We start from the raw sequence: 21,580 nt of genomic DNA on the forward strand, positions 1-21,580 counted from the left end.
TCTTGCAACTTTGCTAAATTTGTTTATTTTTTATTTGATTCTCTAGGATTCTCTAAGTAAACCATCATATCATCTGCAAAGAATGATAGCTTTGTGTCTTCTTTGCCTATTCTAATTCCTTCAATTTCTTTTTCTTTTCTTATTGCTCAAGTTAACATTTCTAGTAAAATATTGAATAACAATGGTGAACAAAGGATATCCTTGTTTCACCCCAGATCTTACTGGAAATGCGGCTACCTTATCCTCATTATATAAAATGCTTGCTGATGTTTTTAGATAGATGCCATTTATCATTTTAAGGAAGACTCCATTTATTCCTATGCTCTCTAGTGTTTTTAACAGGAATAGATGATGTATTTTGTCAAAATTTTTCTGCATCTATTGAGATAATCATATGATTTCTATTAGTTTTGTTGTTGATATGATCAATTATACAGATAGTTTTCCTAGTATTGAACTAGCCCTGCATTCCTGTTATAAATCCTACCTTGTCATGGCTTATTACCCTTGATATAAGTTGCTGTAATCTCCTTGCTAATATTTTATTTTAAAATTTTGCATCTATATATCAGCACCATCTTTGTGTCATAAAAAGAATTTGGTAGGACTCCACCTATTTTCCCAAATGGTTTATGCAGTATTAGAATTAGTTGTTCTTTAAATGTTTAATAGAATTCACCTGTAAATCCATCTGACCCTGGAGATTTTTTCTTAGGGAGTTCATTGATGTTCAATTTCTTTTTCTAAAATGGGGTTAAGTATTTTATTTCCTCTTCTATTAATCTGGGCAGTTTATATTTTTTATAAATATTCACCCACTTCACTAAGATTGTCAAACTTGTTGGCATACAGTAGGGCAAAATAGCTCCTAATTATTGTTTTGATTTCCTCTTCATTGGTGGTGAATCCATCCTTTTTATTTTTGATGCTGGTAATTTCATTTTCTTCTTTCTTTTTTCAATTAAAGTGACCAAAGGTTTATCTATTTTATTGTTTTTTTTCATAAATCCAGTTCTTGATTTTATTAGTTAAACAGTTTTCTTATTTTATTACTCTGTCCAGTTTTCAGAATTTCTAATTTGGTATTTAATTGGGGATTTTTAATTTGTTCTTTTTCTAGCCTTCTTAGTTACATGAGAATTCATTGATCTCTTCTTTCTCTATTTTATTCATGTAAGCATTTAGAGATATAAAACTTCCTCTAAGAACTGCTTTCACTGCATCCCATAAATTTTGGTATGTTGTCTCACTGTTATCATTCTTTTGGATTAATGTATTGTTTCTCTGTTTTGTTGTTTGATCCATTCATTCTTTAGGATTAGTTTCCAATTAATTTTTAGTCTATCTTTCCATAGTCCTTTATTACATATAATTTTTATTGCATCATGATCTGAAAAGTATGCATTTAATATTTCTGCTTTTCTGCATTGGATTGTCAAGTTTTTATGCCCTAATACATGGTCAATTTTTGTGTAGGTGCCATGTACCACCAAGAAAAAGGTACATTCCTTTCTATCCCCACTAAATTTTCTCCATAAGTCAACCCTAACTTTTCTAAAATTCTTTTCATCTCCTTAATTTCTTTCTTACTTTGTGGTTAAATTTATCTAGTACTGAGAGAGGGAGGTCAAGGTCCCCCACTGGCATAGTTTTGTTATTTCTTCCTATAACTCCTTTAACTTCTCCTCTAAGAATGTGGATGCTATACCACTTGGTACATATGTTTAGTAATGATATTAGTTCATTGTCTATGCTACCTTTTAGCAGAATGTAGTTTCCTTCCATATCTCTTTTAATTAGATCTGTTTTTGCTTTTACTTTGTCTGAGATCAGTATTGCTATCCCTGTTTTATTTTTACTTCAGTTGAAGCATAATGTATTCTGCTCCAGTCTTTTACCTTTGCTCTGTGTGTATCCCTTTACTTCAATTGTGTTTCTTGTAAACAAAAAAAAAATTGTAGGGTTATGGTTCTTAATCAACTCTGCTATCCTTTTCCATTTTATGGGAGAGTTCATTTCAATCACATGTCTTTTTCTTCATTCTATTCCCCCTCCCAAAATGTTTATGCTTTTCTCTCTCCTTTCTCCCTTTCCCTCCTCACTAGAATTTTGTTTCTGACCACTGCCTCCCTCAGTCTTCCCTCTTTTCTATTAGCCCCCTCCCTTTTCTGCCTCTTTACCCGTACAACTTCTTCCCTCCCTTCTATTCTCCTCCTCCTTTTTCTTTCCTCTTTCCCCTCCTCCTCCAAGTTAGATTCCTATACTTGATTTTGTTATTCCCTTTTTGAGTCAAATCTGATGAAAGTAAGGTTCAAACAATGCTCATCTCCCTCCCTTCTTTCCCACTATCATAATAGGTTTTTGTGCCTTTTCATGTGATGTAATTTGCCCCTTGTCTGCCTCCTCCTTTCCTCTTCTTGTCTTTCCTCTTCTGCCTTTTCACTGCTAAGATTTTTTGTCATCACAACAAAGTCAACTTATATCCACACCCTCTATGTATACCCCTTTTAAATGGTGTAATAACACAGTTCTCAAGAGTTACAAGTGCCATCTTCCTTTGTAGTGATGTAAACAGTTTGTCTTTATTAATAACATGTTGTTTTTTCTTTCCTGTTTACCTGTTCATTCCTCTCTTGAGTCTTGTATTTGAAAATCAAATTTTCTGTTCAGTTCTAGTCTTTTCATCAGGAAGGTTTGGAAGGCCCATATTTCACTAAATGTCCATCTCTTCCCCTGAAAAATTATGCTCAATTTCTCTGGGTAGTTGATACTTGGTTGTGATCCAAGCTCCTTTCCTTACAGAATATTGTATTCCATGCCCTCTGATCTTTTAAAGTAGAAGCTGCAAGGTCCTGCATAATGCTGACCATGGTTCCATGATATTTAAATTGTTTCTTTCTGACTGCTTGCAGTAGTTTCTCATTGACCTGATAATTTTGGAATTTGGCTACAATATTCCTTGGCATTTTCAATTTGGGATCTCTTCCAGGAGATGATCAGTGGATTTTTTCAATGACTATGCTATCTTGTGTTCTAGGACCTCAGGACAATTTTCTTTGATGATTTCCTAAAAGATGCTATCCAAGCTCTGTTTTTTTTTTTTTTCGTTATCATTTTCAGGTAGAGCAAGGATTTTTAAATTGTCTCTCCTGGATTTATTTTCCAGGTCAGTTGTTTTACCAATAAGGTATTTTGTGTTTTCTTCTATTATTTCACTCTTTTGTTCGACTGATTCTTGATAGAATCATTAGCTTCCACTTGCCCAGTTCTAATTTTTAAGGAATTGTTTTCTTCTATTAGATTTTGTACTTCCTTTTCTATTTGGCCCATTTTACTTTTTAAGGAGGTCTTCTCTTCAGTGAGTTTTTGTGCCTTTTTTTCCATTTGGCCAATTCTACTTTTTAAGGACTTGTTTTCTTTCTTTTTTTTTTTTGCAGAGGGAAGGCAAGGCAATTGGGGTTAAGTGACTTGCCCAAGGTCACACATCTAGTTAGGTGTCACGTGTCTGAGACCAGATTTGAACTCAAGTCCTCCTGACTTTAGGGTCAGTGCACTATTGACTGTGACACTAGCTGCCCCAGGACTTGTTTTCTGCATTTAATTTTTGTCCTTCCTTTTCCAAGCTATTGACTCTTTCTTGCATACCTCTCATTTCTTTTCCCAATTTTTCTCCTCTCTAATCTGATTTTTAAAATCCTTCTTGAGCTCTTCCAAGAAGGTTTTTGGGGCTTGAGACCAGTTTATATTCCCCTTTGAGGTTTCAGATATGGGTATATTGTTGTCCTCTTCTGAATTTGTGCTTTGCTCTTCCTTGTCTTTGTAATAAGAATCTATGGTCATTGCCCATTTCTGCTTTTTGATCGTGGTGTTTGCCTAATTCCTGGCTTTTATACTTGAGGTCTCCTGTTGGAATGCAGGGGGCAATGACCCAAGCTTCTTGTACTGGGAGGCTGGGACCTGGTCACTGGCTTTGTGTGCTGGGGCCTCAGGTGCTGGCAGATGGAGGCTACAAGGGTCTGGCAGCTTACCTGGTGATGAGCTGGGGTCAGCAACACTGGAGTTCTTGGGGGTGGGGGTGGGGAGACTGGCTCCTGGGGGATGCCTGCTCACTTGGGTTTTGCACTCAAATGTTTGGCTACTGGAGGATGTCTGTCAGGCTGGAGCTGTGCTTCCTGGAGTTGTGCTGAAGGACTGGGACATTTAGCTGCTAGAGAACACAGGTGCATGTGGGGTGGTTTCCCGAGCTGGTGTCTACCAGTTGTCCTGCCTGTATTGAGGCTCTTGGGAGTCCTGGTGTTGGTGCTTGCCTGTTCCACCAACCTGGGGCTCAGGATCTTCCCTTGGCTTGTTGAGGTGGACCTTGCTGCTGGGATGCCTCTCGTCTTGAACTGCTCCCCTCCCCCAGAGTGAGAGGAGCCTTTCTTGTTAATCCCCCAAGCTTCCTGGGCTACAAGACTGCTGTACCCCATCTTTCTGCTGGTTCAGCTGTTCCAGGGTTTTTCCTGGGGTGATATTTTCTGGGCTTTCAGCGGCCAATAAAGGAGGGTGAGAGCAACTTCTTATTCCATCTCTTGGCTCCCAGAAGTGTAACTCCAAAATACATATTTGTAACAGTACTCTTTGTGATAGCAAAGCATTCAAAACAAAATAGATGTTTATTTATTGGGAAATGGCTAAATAGTTGCCCAAGAATGCGACTGAATATAATTATGCTGTAAATAATGAGGAATATGATGAATACAAAGAAGCATGCAAAGACTTATATGAACTGATGCTCCGATATAAATGGAAACAATAACCATAAAAAATCAAGTGAATGTTACAAAGTTGCAAAGATCAAAGCATGGCCCCAAAGAAGAGAAATAGAAAGATATCCCCACCTCACTTTTGAAGAGGTGGGAGGTTCATGAATGTGAAAAATTGCATATATTTTCAGATTTTTTCAATGTATTGATATAGTTTTGCTGATCTAAAAAAATCTTCCTCTTTTTTCTCCTCAGTATAAGAAAAGTATAACAGCAGGGTTTGGGATGGAGAGGAAAATATTTGAGCTGGGTTACAAATTCCTTGAGAAAGGAGGGACTCTGAACCGAAGGTCAGTAGATAACTGCCACCAAGATCTAGACTCTAGGTGTAGAATATTGCATACACTGAGAGACAAAAGTTATTTTTAATGAACTATTTTCCCCCTTTCTTTTTAAATCTTTGTTAAAAGTCTGGATTATCAGGGAAGAGTAAGAGATATATTCAGAAAAGAAAGTGATAAAAAGCACCAATAGGAATTTTTTAAGTTGTAATTTTTTTGGGGGGGAAATTCTTACATTTTGGTAAATATAAGATATTTACCTTTAACTTCTACACAGTTTAGTGTTGAATTTACACACCATGCTCAATGGCTGGCAGATGTCTAAAGCTCAGCAGACTGATGGTGATGGTGGCAGATTCTGCCTGCATGGAAATTCAACATGCATCGACCAAAATTCAACCTTGTTTGCGCATACATGTTAAAAAAATTTACTAGGGGGCGGCTAAGTGGCACAGTGAGTAAAGTGCTGGCCCTAGAGTCAGGAGAACCCAAGTTCAGTTCTGGCCTCAGACACTTAACACCCCCCACACACAAAAAACTAGCCGTGTAACCTTGGGCAAGTTACTTAACCCCAATTGCCCTCCAAAAAGCAAAAAAGAAAAATGCTGCACTACATTCTCCATCACATCCTGAGTTGGAGTCAATTCATCTAGACTGAAATCTTCTCTATGTATTGTCTCCCCCGTTAGAAAGAAAATTCCTTGAAAGTAGTGTCATACTTTTTTTTTTTAAAGCAATCAGGGTTAAGTAACTTGCTCAAGGTTACACAGCCAGGTGTTTCTGGGTGGGTGCTAAGTGGCGGAGCCCAGGATTCGATCTCCAGATCTTCTCAACACTGCAGCCGGTGCTCTTACTCGCTGTGCTACCTGGCCGCCCCACGTCTTACTTTTCTATGTGTATCTTCAGCACTTAACACAGTGCTTTGTACCTAGTAAATAACAAAAGCTTCATTTGTTCATTCTAGTCTTTGCTGGCATATGATTTTAATATGTTTTTCATTGAAAAAAAGTTATATTTTATGAGATTTATTAAAAAAAAATTGATGATTTTGGCAATTGGTTTTTCATCTCCTCTCCATATCCCCAGGGAGATCTTGTGCTGCTGGTTGTGGGGGATTGGGGGTGGAGGAAGGGAACTTGAAAGATTAGAAAGATTTGCAATAAACCATTTAAAGTACTCATCATCTTGGCTTGTTTTTAAATCAGCATCTTTAATCCAAGCTATCAGGGCAAAAACTCACTATTCAACAAAATGTGTTGGAAAAACTGCAATAGGGCAGAAACTAGGGACAGAATGTTGTAACCACCATTTTTGGGAACTGTCCCCTAACGCCCTTCCCTTTCAAGCAAACTAGCCTAACACCTGTACTCCCAGTCCCCTAGGAAACTCACCAACAAAACAGACTTATTCTGCCAGAAAGGCCCATCAAGTCAGGCCTGTCCAAGCCTGCCACAAAAACCCACCAAGAAGAACACCACAGCCCATCACCCTTACCTAGGAACTAATCAGAGCATTTTTACTGTTTGGGTAACTGATGGGTCATTAAGCAACACTATCCTTTGGCTTCTGTATCCCCACTTTCTCAAGTTGTGGTTTCCCCTTGGTAACAGTTATGTTGTGGCTTTTGTCTATAAAAGTTCTGTGAATATGCATCTTGGGGCTGCCTGGTTTGGGTAGTGTTCACCCCTGGCAGTTGCTGGCAGTTAAAACTCCACTTAAAATGATTAATGGTCTCATCTCACTCATTTCTCATTACAACAAGAACAAAAGTTCAAATCCTATACAAAGGTAAACTCCAAATGGATATATGACTTTGTAGGGTTAATGCAATTTAAGATCTTCCCCATCCATTAATAGGCCTATATGACCACATATGTTTCCCCTTTCCCTTCAAACAGGAATCATGTTTCCAGGTCTAAACGCACACAGGTATTTCAACCACAGATGCCTTGCTGCTTTCAACTTTGGCTCGGTTCACAGCTGTAATACATCCTGAGTCACATAGAACCCATCAGGATATTCAGGGCCTTGGGGAGGAGCTTGCTTAGGGGGAAGCTTGTTTTGGGGGAAACTTGTTTAGGGGGAAGCTTGCTTAGAGGGAAGCTTGCTTGCAGGAAGGCTTTCATACCTTTTGGTACTGATCCAATTAGGCACTGAATCACATGGGTGGTGATACCTTCTGGCTCTGAGCCTATTAGCTGAAAACTATATATACTGGAAGGTTAGTATTTTATTTTGGGGCTCACTCATGGGAAACATGTTTCTTTGTGATTTGGTCAGATGAGACTCTGGGTAGCCATTGTTAAGGAGCCCCCTGGCTGTGCCTGACCCCAGATGTTGGTGTTCCTTTGTCTGGTGATTAGGTACTTATTACTTTGTTTAAGTACTAGCAGCCCTCTCTATTGGTTTCTTTCTTGGACTACTTATCTGTCTGTTAATTAAAGTAAGATCATTAAGCCCTTGAAAGCTGTCTTTCCTTTAGAAACACAGATCAAAAGAACCTGTTCTAGCAGCCCACCCTGTGTACTAGTGTGGTTGCTAATACAGACTTAAGACACAGAGGATAAGTAACAAGGAAGAAATTATCTGTCAAGATCTATGGATAGAAGAAGTGCTTATGACCAAACAAGAGATAGAGATGATCATAGGAGGTAGAGTGTACGATTTTGATTACATATACCAATGCAAAAAAAAAAAAAAAACAACCAAAAAACCCAATGCATCTAAAATGAGAAGAGAAGGAAAATGGGGGGAAATCATTGTAGCAAGTTCCTCTGATAAAAGTCATATGTTTAAGATAAATAGGGAACTAATTCAAATGTATAAGAACAAGAACCATTTCCAAGGTGGCCGTTTGCCCAAAGGATATAAACAGGCAGTCTTTAGAGGAAGAAATCTAAGCTATCAAGAGCTATGTAAAAATTCTCTGAGTAACCAATAATTAGAGAAATGCAAACTAAGACAACTCTTAGGATTATGCAACCCTCAGATAGGCCAACTTGACAAAAAAAAGGAAAATGACAAATGCTGGAAGGGTGTGGGAAAACAGGCATATTAATATACTATTGGTAGAAGTATGAATTAGTCTCGCCATTCTGGAAAGCAATTTGGAACTACTAAACTGTGCATACCCTTTTAAAAAATACTTTATTTCCCCTTCTCCAATTACATGAAAAACCAATTTTTAACATTCATTTTTTTAAAGTTGTGAGTTCCAAATTCTACCCCTCCATCTTTCTCTTCTCTTTTCCCTCCCTGAGACAGTAAGTCTACACTGGGGGTAGAACATACTATACAATTGATTTGGTACTTCTGACTTGCCTCTAGAGCTGCTGGCTTGCACAGAGGCAGAGCCTTGCTGGTGGTTTACCCCAGGGTTCAGAGCCTTGTTGCAGACACCCTGCAATGTAGCCTGCTAATCCTATTCCCCTCCAACTCCAGTGAACTAGACCTTTCCTGCTGTGCTGTTAAGTTACATGCTCCTAAATCAGTTTTGAGGTGTTTTTCAAGGTTGCTTAGAAGGGAATTTGGGAGGGCTCCAGGGAGTTCCTTCTTCACTCTGCCATCTCGGCACCAGAATGTACATATTCTTTGACCTAGCAATACCACTACTAGGTCTATACCCCAAAGAAATCAAAGAGAGAGGAAAGGAAATATACATTAAAAAAATTTACAACAGCTCTATTTGTAGTGGCATAGAATTAGAAAGAGTGTGCCCATCAATCTGTGAATGACTAAACAAGTTACAATTTATGAATATGATGGGATACTATTATTTTGTAAGAAATGGTAAAGAGAATAGTTTCAGAGAAACCTGGAAAGATTTATAAGAACCGATGCATGGTGAAGTGAGTAGAACTAGAACAATTTATTGTTCAATAACAACAACAGCAATATTGTAGTGGTAGTCAACTTTGAAAGACTCAGGATTTCTGATCATCATAAGCAACAACCATGATTCCAGAGGACCCATGAAATAGGCTACTTTGCTCCTGACAGACAGTTAATAGACTTTGTATACATATTGGGACATAATTATTTTTTGGACACAGCCAATGTGGGAATTTGTTATTCTTAACCATACATATTTGTAACAGGAATTTTTTCTTTTTTGACTTCTTAATATTGGGCAGAAATATTGGGAGAAATATTGGGAGAAAATGGGAGACATAAAAGGTAGATCTTCAAAAAAAATTTTTTTTTCTAAAAGAAATCAGTATCTTGGGCGGCCAGGTGGCTCAGCGAGTAAGAGCACCGGTTCCAGTGTTGGGACGACCTGGAGATCGAATCCCAGGCTCAGACACTCAGCACCACACCCAGAAATAACTGGCCGTGTAACCTTGAGCAAGTTACTTAACCCCAATTGCTTAAAAAAAAAAAAAAGAAATCAGTATCTGTATATGTTCCAAAAGATAATTTTTAATTTGATCACATCTGGTCATAATGAAAGATTATCTAAGTATAATTTTTTACCCCTTAATGAATACTTATTGACTATCATTATTTTCAATTACTGGAAGATTTTTGATTTTCAGAACTATGTGATAGAAATATTACTTTCACAGCACTGATTTATTTTTTAAGTCTGTGTACTGCAAATGAACTTCCTTTTTTTGTTGTTTTTTTTTTTTTGTTAGTTTGGAGGGCAATTGGGGTTAAGTGACTTGCCCAAGGTCACACAGCTAGTTTTGTGTCTGAGATCAGATTTGAATTCAGGTCCTCCTGACTCCAGGGCAAGTGCTTTATTCACTGAGCGACCTAGCCGCCCCCCCCCCCTTTTTTTTAGTGACATTATTCAAGTCTCTAGTTAACCATGTCTAACATTTCCATACCAATCTGAATGTCTTTCTTTTAGATACTCAACAGTGGACAATTTCTCATAGCATTTAAAGCCCAGCATGACTATCTAGTTGTATAAAAGGTTAGAGAAGGGACAGCATTGCTTTCCTTTGCTTTTATAAATAATTTTAGGAGTGACAAATATCCATGAAGATAGCTCATTCTAATTTAAAACTTGTTAGCACTTACCTTAGTTAGAAATCATTTATGAACAGAAATGCTATTTATAATATGACCATCATAAAAATGTATCTCAATTTGTTTTGCTTCCAATAATGGTGATACTCAATGGTATTAAATACACAATAGACTTAAAGTTTTAAATAGTGCTTGCCTTCTTGATTTGTTTATTTCCATCAATTTATGTTTAAAGGAAAAAAGTACAGATATTTGTGTAGACAAAAGTTGTAACCTTTTTTTTTAACAAAGGCAATGCTCTAGATTGCTCATAATACTTATGTCAGACACATGATTTATAGTCCCTATACCACATTCAACTCTGTAGGCATTTTGTTCTGTACTGAAAAATACAGTTGAAGAAGGCATAATTTACTTAAGTGTTTATGTTGTTTCATTTTTACTAGTCAACATTTAAAGGACAAAGGGAATCTCTACAGAGCTGGTTTCCCTCATTGTTCTGGACTCTGGAAGATGTTCTATTCTCCAACAGATACCTTGGGGCCTTCATTGCAACATAGGGGATTTGATATATTACAAAACAAATAAGTTATGCCACAAACAGCAGAATTTTCTGGAATTAAGTATATGTACTCTTTTAAAAAGTACTACTAGGCTTCCCTTATTGTGGCCCACTGTGTGCTGTGCCCTAGGCAACTGCCTGCCTTGCCTAACCTCCTTCTCACTGAGACAAAGTACCTGTGCGACTGGACAGTGGTGATGAAGAAGGTGAATACTACTGAAGCTAGCAGCCCAACATCCAGTCCCAAGCAGATCACCGACATAAATGTCACTATCCAAATCACCTTGGAGGAAAGGAAGAGGGAGGAAGGAAGACCATTAGAAAAACGTGACACAGATAATCACCTACAAAATGTCCTACTTTATGTTATAGACTCAGGGAACTGGAACTGGACCTACCTCAGATGTCATCTAGTATAAATTCTTTATATTACTTTGGGTCAAAGAAGTGAACTTACTTACCTGCCTAAGGTAACAGTGCTAATAAGTACCAAAGCAAGGACTAGAATCTGTTCCCTTGACTCTTCATCTATTGATCCCTTCATTATACTAAGTTTCCTCGAAGTCCAGAAGACCTGGGCTCGTGTAATGGTGTGATTGAAGGCATGCCTCTCAGTGCCTCCAGGTCAGCCATAAAATGATATACTGGAATTGCTCATTGGCATCATTAGAGGAAGTTTTCACAGAGGGAGTTTCTAACAACAGTGGAATCACAGGTTCAGACCAAAAGAATCTGAAACTTATTTGTCACTGCTCCTGCAAATGATTATCATTCTTGAGCTAGAAAATAACTTTCTATAAACACTCAGTGTGGTTACTCCTTTATTTTTCTTATTCTCTCTTCTTTCCTTCCATTTTCTTTCCTTCTCTATTCCCTCTTGGTGAAAAGGGAACAACTCAGGAAGTACAGCATGGAAGAAGAAAACATTAATTGCTAGTCAGAAGATCTTGGCTCAAATCCCTGCTCTGTCACTAGCTAGCTATGGGGAACTTGGTCAAACTACTTGACCCCTCTGGGCTTAGTATTCTTATCTGCAAATGGAGAGAGTTGAATTAAGAGCCCTCGAAAGACCTTTTTAATTCTAAGATGCAATAAGTGTACAACTTATATAGCACTTCAAGGCATACAAAGCACTTTCCCTAGGCCCATCTGGTGAAGTAGATGGCACAGGTAGACCTGTAGGATTTAAAGCTGAAAAGATCATTTAGTTCAATATCCTTAGCTAACAGATGAGAAACTGAGACTCCACCATATAGACAGGTCAGTAGCAGAGTTGGAATTTGATTTTAAATTTAAATTCAATGCTATTTCTCACAAGTTGGGGATATCCTAGACTCCTACCCAACATCCATAACCTATTGGCACTGCAGCTTGGGTACCAAGGAGGGAGGATGAAGCAATGAAGCAAGGGCAGAGTGTATCAGGCAGATGATTTGTTAGTCTACTCCTGGTCTCACTCTTACAACCAGATTCTGTTGGCAGCATGTCTTACCTACTCTGGAATGTGGTTACACTGATTAAACCTGAGTATTTATACAAGTTGTCTGTGTCATGCTCTTTATGTTGGATTTGAATACAACTGCTCTAATTTTAAAACCATATTTAGTTTGATACACTTATAATGAGGGATCAAGCAAAGGTATACAAATCTATCTTGAGGCCTTACCCTTCTTTTCTCCCAACACTACACTACTGTACTAGTAGAAAGATTTTATGGTCCTTTTGAAAATGAGGGCTTGGATCTTTTGTCCACTCTCTTGTCCTTATTTATTCTTATTCTCCAAAATACTTTTTAGCCTTTTATCTGCCCTGTTCTTTCTATGTTAATGCTTAGACACTTACAAAATCATACTGGTTCTGCTTCCAAAGATCAGGAAGGTCCATGAAGGTTGAAAGGAAGGGCAAGACATTGCTCAGAATAATACCAGCCAGTACAGCCTGTTGGGAAGAAGGGAAATTCTACTGAGTTTGCTTCTCCTTCAGTGGTGAAGCCCCAGACTCCCCAAATGGAAGCTTACAAGAGAAGAATGATAAATGCCATTCATATATATTTCATGTTAGTATAAGATCTAAACTTCAAAGTACACCTTCATTTAGTCTTCAGATAATCTCTGTGTTTCTCAACTTTAGGCTACCTACATTTTTCAGAGACCATAGTCTGGATGGGGTGACAATTTTTAGAGAGAGCCCATTCACAGAAAACTAGTTTCAATTTCTCTTTAAATTAAATGATCACAAAAGTACCATTAATGTCTAGGAGTAGAACAAAGCAAATATTTTAAGCAAATGTATTCTTGTCTTTATGATATCCCTAGGTTGGCTTAATAATTCTTTCCCTTTGCCCAATTTCATCTGTCCTGCACACAGCCTGGAAACAAGAGTCAGTTTTACTACCATCAATAGCTATAGTTACAGGTTTTCTCAGAGCTCACAGATGACTTGGTATACAGGGTAAGCAGCATTATTAAAAAACAGTGTGCATGTGCACACACACACACGTAGATACTTGTAGAGAGAATTTGTAGATAGAAAGTACATAAAGAAGATAGAATATTCCTTAGTGAATTTGGCCTGGAAAAGGGAAGAACTGGCTATGGTCTTCTATCAGGGCACCTTGGCACAGTGCCTGGCATGTAGCAAATGCCTTCTGTCTATACAACAAGATGCCCAGCCTTTCAAGAGATCAAGGCATAGTTATCACTGAGTTTAATACAATAGAAGCTTAATGTAAACCAACTTATTACATTAATTCAAATACCCACCAAAGGCCAAATTATATACTTTTAAACCAAAACACAGCAACTAGATACAGTGAAAGTTTGACATAGCATGGTTATAAAGTGGGTGGTAGCCCTGTTTAACACCAACATTATGAAGGAATTTTTTTAAAGCAATGTACCTCAGTGAATCCCAATAAATGTTTCTTTGGGATCCTGCTTCTTACAACCACAGAATACTATTGCTGTTAAAAATAAACTATCTACTTGTTCCATATTGCATAGAAACAAAAAAGTTTGGCAGCAAAGATGGTGACAGAAGTTGAATTGTGAGGATGACTTGGGGATTTGGGAAATAAACAGTGGTAAGGATGAGTTCAGTTTTACCTTCCTTATATTGCTATGAAATAAAATTGTCTCAAACAGTGAAACATTCATGTTCCCTTCAAGACCTACATGTTTTTTTGGTTACAGTGGGTCATAGAAAGACAGCAAAGAAAGATTTCCTGTCCCATTATAATACTCAGGTCACAAGCTGGAACTGGCTGATGTAGTTTTGTTTAGTTATAATTTGAAGAAGTACCACTAATATTCACTACCATTTCAGTGTGCAGCCAAGCTATTATAGCTATAAACATATAAATATATACAGAAGTCATAAATGAAGTAAATGAGGACATTATTTTGAGCTTTATCATACATTTTCAACTGTTGGAGGCAAGAAGAAAATAATCAAGGAATGGATAGGATCCCTGCTTGTGATAGAGGGGAATAATAATGGAGAAAAGAAAGATGGTAGAAATATCAATCTCTTCTTTTGCTTCAGTTTTCTCTATCAAGGATAACGACCTTGAGAAGTATAGAATGAAAATGGCTAACAAGGAATTGAAGCCAGACATAAGTGAGGCAGACGGCTCTCAATGAACTCAAACCATCTTACCCTACATCCCAGAGCACTGAGACAACACAACAAACACTGATAATCTTTTGAGGAACTGTGGCAAATAAGAGAGGTGCTGTAGAACTGGAAGTAGGCAAATACTGTTTCAATTTTAATAAAGGGGAAAAAGATGAATAATTTAGATGGATACCTATAAACTGGTGTCAATCCCTGGTACAATTCTAGAGCTGATTACAATAATATCATTATATTATCATACGCATGATTGAGTTATGCATATGATAATATCATAATCATCAATCCTCGGTAAAATTATAGAACAGACGATTTGTGAACATTTAGAAAAGGGTTGAAATGAATTTAATAAAACCAAATAATTGTTCATTAAGAACAAGGAATTTTTGTACAGGTATAAGTTGAATTATTCCATCTCTTATTGGACAACAATAGGTCCCTGCTCTCCTAGCAGTGAATGTAAATAGTAAATAGTAACTGTTTCTCTTTTGGCCAGCAACCCTGAGGACCTTCCCCTCCCAGTTTGATTTTTTTTTTTATTAAAGGGGTCATCCCTTGACTTACTTCTTAAAGAGGCCTATTCACTGAATGGACATTACCTCACTCAAAGTGAGAACCTGAAAAGACCTTAGCTTAAAAGGGCCAGGGTCTCCCACTGCATCCTGGGCCATCTCTAGTTGTCCTGATGAATATCAGGCCATTGAATCAAATGGCTCTGGATGAGAAAGTGAGGTTGGTGACCTTGCACAGCCCTCCCTTCCTCAAATCCAAGTCAACTGCAAGTCCATGTCACCATTCCCTGACATCATGGTCCTCTTCAAGAATGAAAGACAAACACAACAACCTCTGAGCTCCCCTAAAACTGAAATTCTGATTCTGTGAAGTTATGACAGACCAAGTTAATTTCCTTTCTTGACAGGGTTCATATAGATTTCAAAGCTCTAGAACTGGAAGGGGATTCAGAGCCCATTATTCCAACCCCCTTATTTTATGAATGAGAAAACTGAAGGAGAGGCAAGCTAAGTGACTTGCCCATAGTCACACACAGAGAAAAGCATTAGGGGCAGGATTAAAATCAAAGTCCTCTGATTTCATAGCCAGGACTCTTTCTACTATGGCACATTGATCAGGAAAATTATTTAGGAGGCAGATTATATTTGGATTTCAACAACACATTTGGCAGAAATCTCTCATGTTATTCTATTGGAAAAGATTGAGTAATGGAGCCTGGATAATAGTATGGTCATATAGATATGAAACAGTTTTGTTAATTAACAATGTTGATTAATGAATTAATGTCACTTGTAGGTTGGTATCTAAAGGAGGTACCTTAGAGCTATTCAAATTTTTATTGATTAATTAGATGAAAGCTTAGATAGAATGCTTATCAAATTTGCAGATGTCACAGATCATGAAGGAATAGCTAATGAATTAGCCGGAAGAGTCCTGATCCCAAAAGAATGACAAATGTAGGGGAGGCTAAGTGATGCAGTGAATAGAGCACTGGCCCTGGAGTCAGGAGGACTTGAGTTCAAATCCAGCCTCAGACACTTAATACTTACTAGCCATGTGACCTTGGGCAGGTCACTTAACCCCAATTTGCCCTGCCTTCCCCCCTCCAAAAAGCAAAAAAAAAAAAAAAAAAAAGAATGACAAATGTCAAGTCCTCTTCTTGAGTTCAAAATCGAATCTATATTTATAGGATGGGGAAGACATGGCTAGAAACCAATTCATGTAAAAAAGACCTAGGAGTTTTAGTGAATTATAAGCTCAGCAGTTTGACATGACTGTAAAACAAACAAACATGAATGTAATACTAAGCTGAATTAATGAAAACATAGTAGCCAGAGTGAAGGAGGTAACAATCCTAGCTGTACTCTGTTCTCATTGGCTCTTGGTTCTACATTGTAGGAGCAATAGTAACAAACAAAAGTATATGAAGAGGAGAAAGACCAGGATAGTGATGGTATTCCTGGGGAAGGGGGAAAAAAGGATACAGTTTAGAGGAAAAAAAAGACCTGGGAGGGAAAGGAAGTAAAGAGGAAGAGGAGAGACAGATATGATAACTAGGCTTGAATGAATGAACGGCACTCATGTAGGTATTAATTTGTTCTACTTGGACCCACAGTGTTAAGTCAATAGGCATAAATTAATAGGAAGATAAGGGAAAGCTTCCTCACAATTAGAGTCATTCAAAATGGAATGGTTTGCTTCATATGCCTTAGCACTGGAGGTTAGATGACCATTTGTTAGGAATATTCTAAGTGGAATTCATATTCCGGGTAGAAGTTAGTCTTGATTAGCTTTGAAATCCTTCAAACTGGGAAATTCAGTGACTCTCTGATGTTATTATGTGGAAAGATTACTTTGTGGTCAACAATCCACTATGGATCCCTAGGAGGCCAGACCCACATAGAGGTAAGAAATTGTATGTCCAAATCTTGGGAAGTTAGTGTTGGACACAAGATTAGAACTCAATTTACATTTCCCGTCTCTGTCTTGTGCTCTAGTCTAGGACAGTGTGCGGGTTCATAGCCCATTATCAAACAGTTCTACATGGTAGCATGAGGACTCCTAAAGAGTTTATGGACTCACAGCTAATATTTAAACCTATGTTGGTACTAAAAGAGCTCACAGTTACCCCCACACTTGACTGCACAGCTCAAACTATGTAGAACACCCAGAGGAGATCATAACCATCCCAGGGAGCTGCTCACCTATGTTCTTACCTAGATGGAAATTTCTGATGCATAGGTATTTTAAATTCAGTTTTTTATTGTATATATTTGTAACTATTTCCCTATAAAACAGCCTGTATATCTATAGCTGTGGAAAGTTTTTCTGGCTCTTCTCTATGTAACTAGTAAAAGACTTTTCCCTAATAAAAATGTCCCGAATGCTCTTCACTCTGTGGAACAATCCTGTGAAATTTCCTTGATGGTATGTGGGGTTCTAGCACTTTGATGACATTTATATATTATCTTCCCCCATTAGAAAGTATGCTCTTTGAAGGCAGGAGCTGCTTTCTTTCTGCTTGTATTTGTATTCCCAGTGCTTGACACATAGTAATTGTTTAATAAATGTTTTTTGACTGATTGATTAAAATCTTGTAATTTCTATTTACAATAGCAGCCCATGCTGGAATATCAGAAAAGGCAAATGAGACTGACTGCTGTGTCCATAGAAGCACAAGTTATAAAACATTACCTTTAGCAAAATGTTTAATGAAGATACAATTGTGAGAGTTTGTCACACTGGTTTAAGTACTTGTTTGTTTCTATGCCCTCTCACTTACGTTAGGCAGAGCGTAGAAATAATGACCCATCTTCAGCATCACCAGCAACGTTATACCTGCACCTACCAGAGCTGCAAACTGAGCAGAAAGAGTATATTGAAGAGAGAAATGAACAGAAGTTATGCAGCCCCTGGCCCACTGGTCTTCTCCTAGGGTCATTATAGAAGTACATCAGTTTTTCCTAAGAGGATTTGTGCATGACCATGTACCACAGATCAGACATGAATTCATTCCACCAGTAACCTATGGCACATATTTGCAAGGTCCAGGTACAGAATGGTGCTTGAGGAATCCTTGTGGTACAAATAATAAATAATACATCTTCACAAATATTATTTTCCAAATCCATGAATCTTCATGCCCACAGCCATTTACTATCATCTAATTCTGCTAAATAGCTGCTTATGTTCCTTCCCAATTTTGTTTCACTATTCAGTATTTTAGAAAAATCCAAATAAATTCCTTACTGGCAGTTCTAATTTCCCTACCATGGCTATGGTTACTCAAAAACACCCACAGTGCAACCTGATAAAAGAAGCAGGTGGGTCAAAGGCCAACATTCTAATAGACTTTGAGGACCCAATTATAACTATACAAATATAAGGTATTATCATACTTATAATACATTTTGCATATATAAAATATGCCATCTCTTGAATCGTCATTCCCATCTCTTACCCCAAATCTTTTCTTTTATCTCCAAGGTTATACACAAGCCTTTCCATTTGCTAAAGGCACTGCCTTCTTGGTCTGCCTCCCATTCCACTAAACTTTCTTTTCACTTATAATTCATGTGTAGGCAGTCCTTGACTCACAAAATTTTTTTATTTTTTTAAGGTGCAGAGAAAAAGAAGTCCACCTCTGATGTTCCCATCTACCAATTTTCTCCCAATTTAAAACAAGTGAGAAGTGATAAATCTTGAGAATTATTTTATTCTATCCTAATATAGAGATACTTTCTTTCATTCACACAGATTTTCCATGTTGCTGGTACCCAAAAATATCTACCCACCCTACTCTTACCACCAGACAGACTGCCTGCCTAGCTCACTACCTGAGAAGCCCTTATGAAGGTAATTCTCCATTCTGTTGAGAAAGGAAGCAGGATCAGAATCTGTACCAAGTACTCCCTAAAATGCATTTTCCCAGAAAAATTATGTTAAAAGTGCTGGCTTGGTATAGCTTAAATAATACTATTAATATCATCCTTTATGTCTGTTACAGTTTAAACATCCTTTCGAGAGGCAGATTGGGAGTCATCATTTAAAATATGAGTTCTATGGGAACTGGTTGCAAACAACCAGCAAAATTGGGGAGCACAACATGCTCATAAACTGAAGACTTCTTGGAATTAAAATTGTTCTGTGAAGTCTTCCCCAGTCAAGTGGAATATTGGCATGTTATCAGATTCAGGTCTTCAATAATGATCCCAATATAGTACTCTCAACAAATGCATCTAAATAGTATAAACAGTGTTGTATAGTACTAGGAAAATTCTATTTTAATAAAATTCAAGGAATGTATATGTTTTATTGTATTTATTCTTTTTAATTGTCCAGATAGAGGATCTCTAGGGAAAAACTCTCTTGCTTGAGGCTTGCCTGCCAACTCTTCTGTAAATTAATCTTTTTTTTCATTGTTTTTTAACACTTCTTTTTTTTTAGTTAAAAATTCTCTCTCTCTCCTTCCAACTGTTCCTCCACCCACTGAGAAGGCATTATATTTGTGAAGACATGAAAAACATCTTTCCATATAAGCCACAATGTGACATTAACCGTGCCATAAAACAGTTGCCTGGGGCAATGAGAGGATATCATCCCATTCACATAGCTATTATATGTCAGATGCAAGACTGAAGACCAGGTCTTCATGATTCCAAGGTTGGAGATTATGACAACTCTCCCAAAATTATTATTATTACAAGGAATTCACTATATTAAGTATTATTTGAAAAAAGTTGACCGTTGCTTTTTCTTTGAAATTTTTCTATTATGTAGATACTTTTATTGTATATAAAGACAGGTAACATATCAAGATGTGACCTATAATACTACACGTTTTCTAGTATTGTTTTCAGCTGTCTTTTACATACTATAGCAACACCATTTCCTCTTTCTCCAGATTCCTAACCATATAGTCTTTCAATATAAACTTACTTGAGCCTAAGAGTCACCAAAAAAAAAATCCTAAAAATCCTCCAAAACTACTCACTTACCTGTTGTCTCCCACCTGATTTTTCTTGGATGACTGTTCTGGCAATAGCAGAAGTAAACACAAAAGATTTGAAAAATGAGCTGACAAGATTGCACAGACCAATGGCTACCAAATCCTGTAAAGCAATGGTAAATATTTTAGCCCCATCCATTGTCTCCAAACTCCGACCAGCTTTGGATATACAAGGTGTATTTCTTACTCTTATTTAGAAGGGTATAACTATCTTCCAAAGACAGAGGGGGACAAAGAAATGAAAGCAGGAGGAAAGGAGAGAAGCTCTATTTTATACACTATAAACACATCTTCTGGCTTATGAGGCCACATTGATAGTAAGGGAAATAATTCCCAAGTAACTTCATAGTAAAGTAGCTCCTTGACCTTCAAAAATGCTGTAGTGGTCTAGCCATGTGACCTTGGGCAAATCGCTTAACCCCAATTGCCCTCCAAAAAACAAAAAAAAAGGGGGGGGGAAATGCTTTAGTGGTAATATTAAGGTATTTTTTGTTAAATACTACTGAACAACTCATATTGACTCCATACACAGCAGAGATAAATATCTCCTAAATATTGGGGATCCAGAAGTGAATTATAAGCTAAGCATATTCTCTGTAAGAGAACAGTCCGGTTTTCTGAAAGCTAAGAAGACTGGAAAAGAAGCCAAGAATTTATGAGCCAAGCATTGGTAGAGATGGGTCTGTGCTCTCACCTGGTTAGGATTGATATTGTAATTATGTAAGGAAGCAAACTTCTTGCCTATAAAGATGAGCAAAATGTAGCTCACCACGGACAGGGAGAGGGCATGACAAACAACAAGGTGCATAAGCCCATACTCAGCTGGTTCAGGATACAGGAAACTGCAAAAGAAAAGAATTGGAAGATAAGAAACTTGTATTCCAAGCACAGTTTCATCAGAGGATAATAGATGGCCTTAGAGACAAGTTAGTTATCATCTCCCCGTGCCTGAGATTCCCTACGTATAACTTTAGGACACTAAACATTCAGTACCAAATGCTATAGGCAAAATATTTTAAAGACCTAACATGTAATGTTCTGATGGAAGAATTTTGAAAACAAACAAACCCTTATTCTATACCACCAAGTTAAAAACTAGGCCTTCAGCTGTGTTGTTGAAGACATGGAAAGGATACTATGTAAATGCCCACCTCCACCTCTCTCCTTGATATTCATCATTGCTCTCTGAGCAACCTTGTAGTTTGATCTAGGAGAAGGATGGTATAAAGAAGGGAATGAGAAAATCCAAAGCATAGTTTCAGCTTTTCTTCTCACTCTAGAGAAAGTAGTTTATTTTTCCTCTGAGGTTTTTATAAATTTGGAGTAATGATTTCTACTTTACAAGGATTTAATGAAGCTAAAATGAGGTAATTGTATGTAAAATGAAATGCCACAAACATAAAGAGTGTTGTGATATTCCCTGGGGCATAATTAAATTAAATTAAATTTTTTTCAATTAACAAGCATTTATTTTGTCTACCTCTGACCTCTCTCTACTTCCCTCTCCCGTTGGAGAAAAAGAACACAACAGATACACATAGCTAGGCAAAAGAAATTCCTTTATTGCCCAAGATCTGTCATTTTTAGTGAAGGATATTTTACAAATACAGTTGATCTTAATTATAATTATCTTCAAGTTTCCAAAGCTAGATAGAAGGATATCCTCTCATTGCCCCTCAGAGCTCTCTAGAGGCATTTTTGAGCAGCAAGTAGATGAACTGTGCCTCAAAAGACAATGATAGTTCCATATGTGGAATTTTGCAAGTAGGCTACTAGATTCTAAAGTATTGTTTTTAATAAT

General features: G+C 37.4%; 1 protein-coding gene across 1 annotated transcript in view; it reads right to left on the reverse strand.

Moving 5' to 3' along the window:
• SLC26A8 (solute carrier family 26 member 8) overlaps window positions 1-21,580 on the reverse strand; it is a 157,451-nt gene that overhangs the window by 98,017 nt on the left and 37,854 nt on the right. The window contains exons 8-12 of the mRNA XM_069073715.1: window positions 20,474-20,621; window positions 19,769-19,882; window positions 17,554-17,631; window positions 12,468-12,563; window positions 10,802-10,908 (exon numbers count right to left, since the gene is read on the reverse strand). Of these exons, the coding sequence (XP_068929816.1) occupies window positions 10,802-10,908; window positions 12,468-12,563; window positions 17,554-17,631; window positions 19,769-19,882; window positions 20,474-20,621 (543 nt within the window). The remainder of the gene's footprint in view (window positions 1-10,801; window positions 10,909-12,467; window positions 12,564-17,553; window positions 17,632-19,768; window positions 19,883-20,473; window positions 20,622-21,580) is intronic.

This window comes from Petaurus breviceps, unplaced genomic scaffold (genome assembly GCF_028583685.1).
Source record: "Petaurus breviceps papuanus isolate PSGF00001 unplaced genomic scaffold, PetGlider_PUasm1.0 90865, whole genome shotgun sequence".
NCBI classification, from domain to species: domain Eukaryota; kingdom Metazoa; phylum Chordata; class Mammalia; order Diprotodontia; family Petauridae; genus Petaurus; species Petaurus breviceps.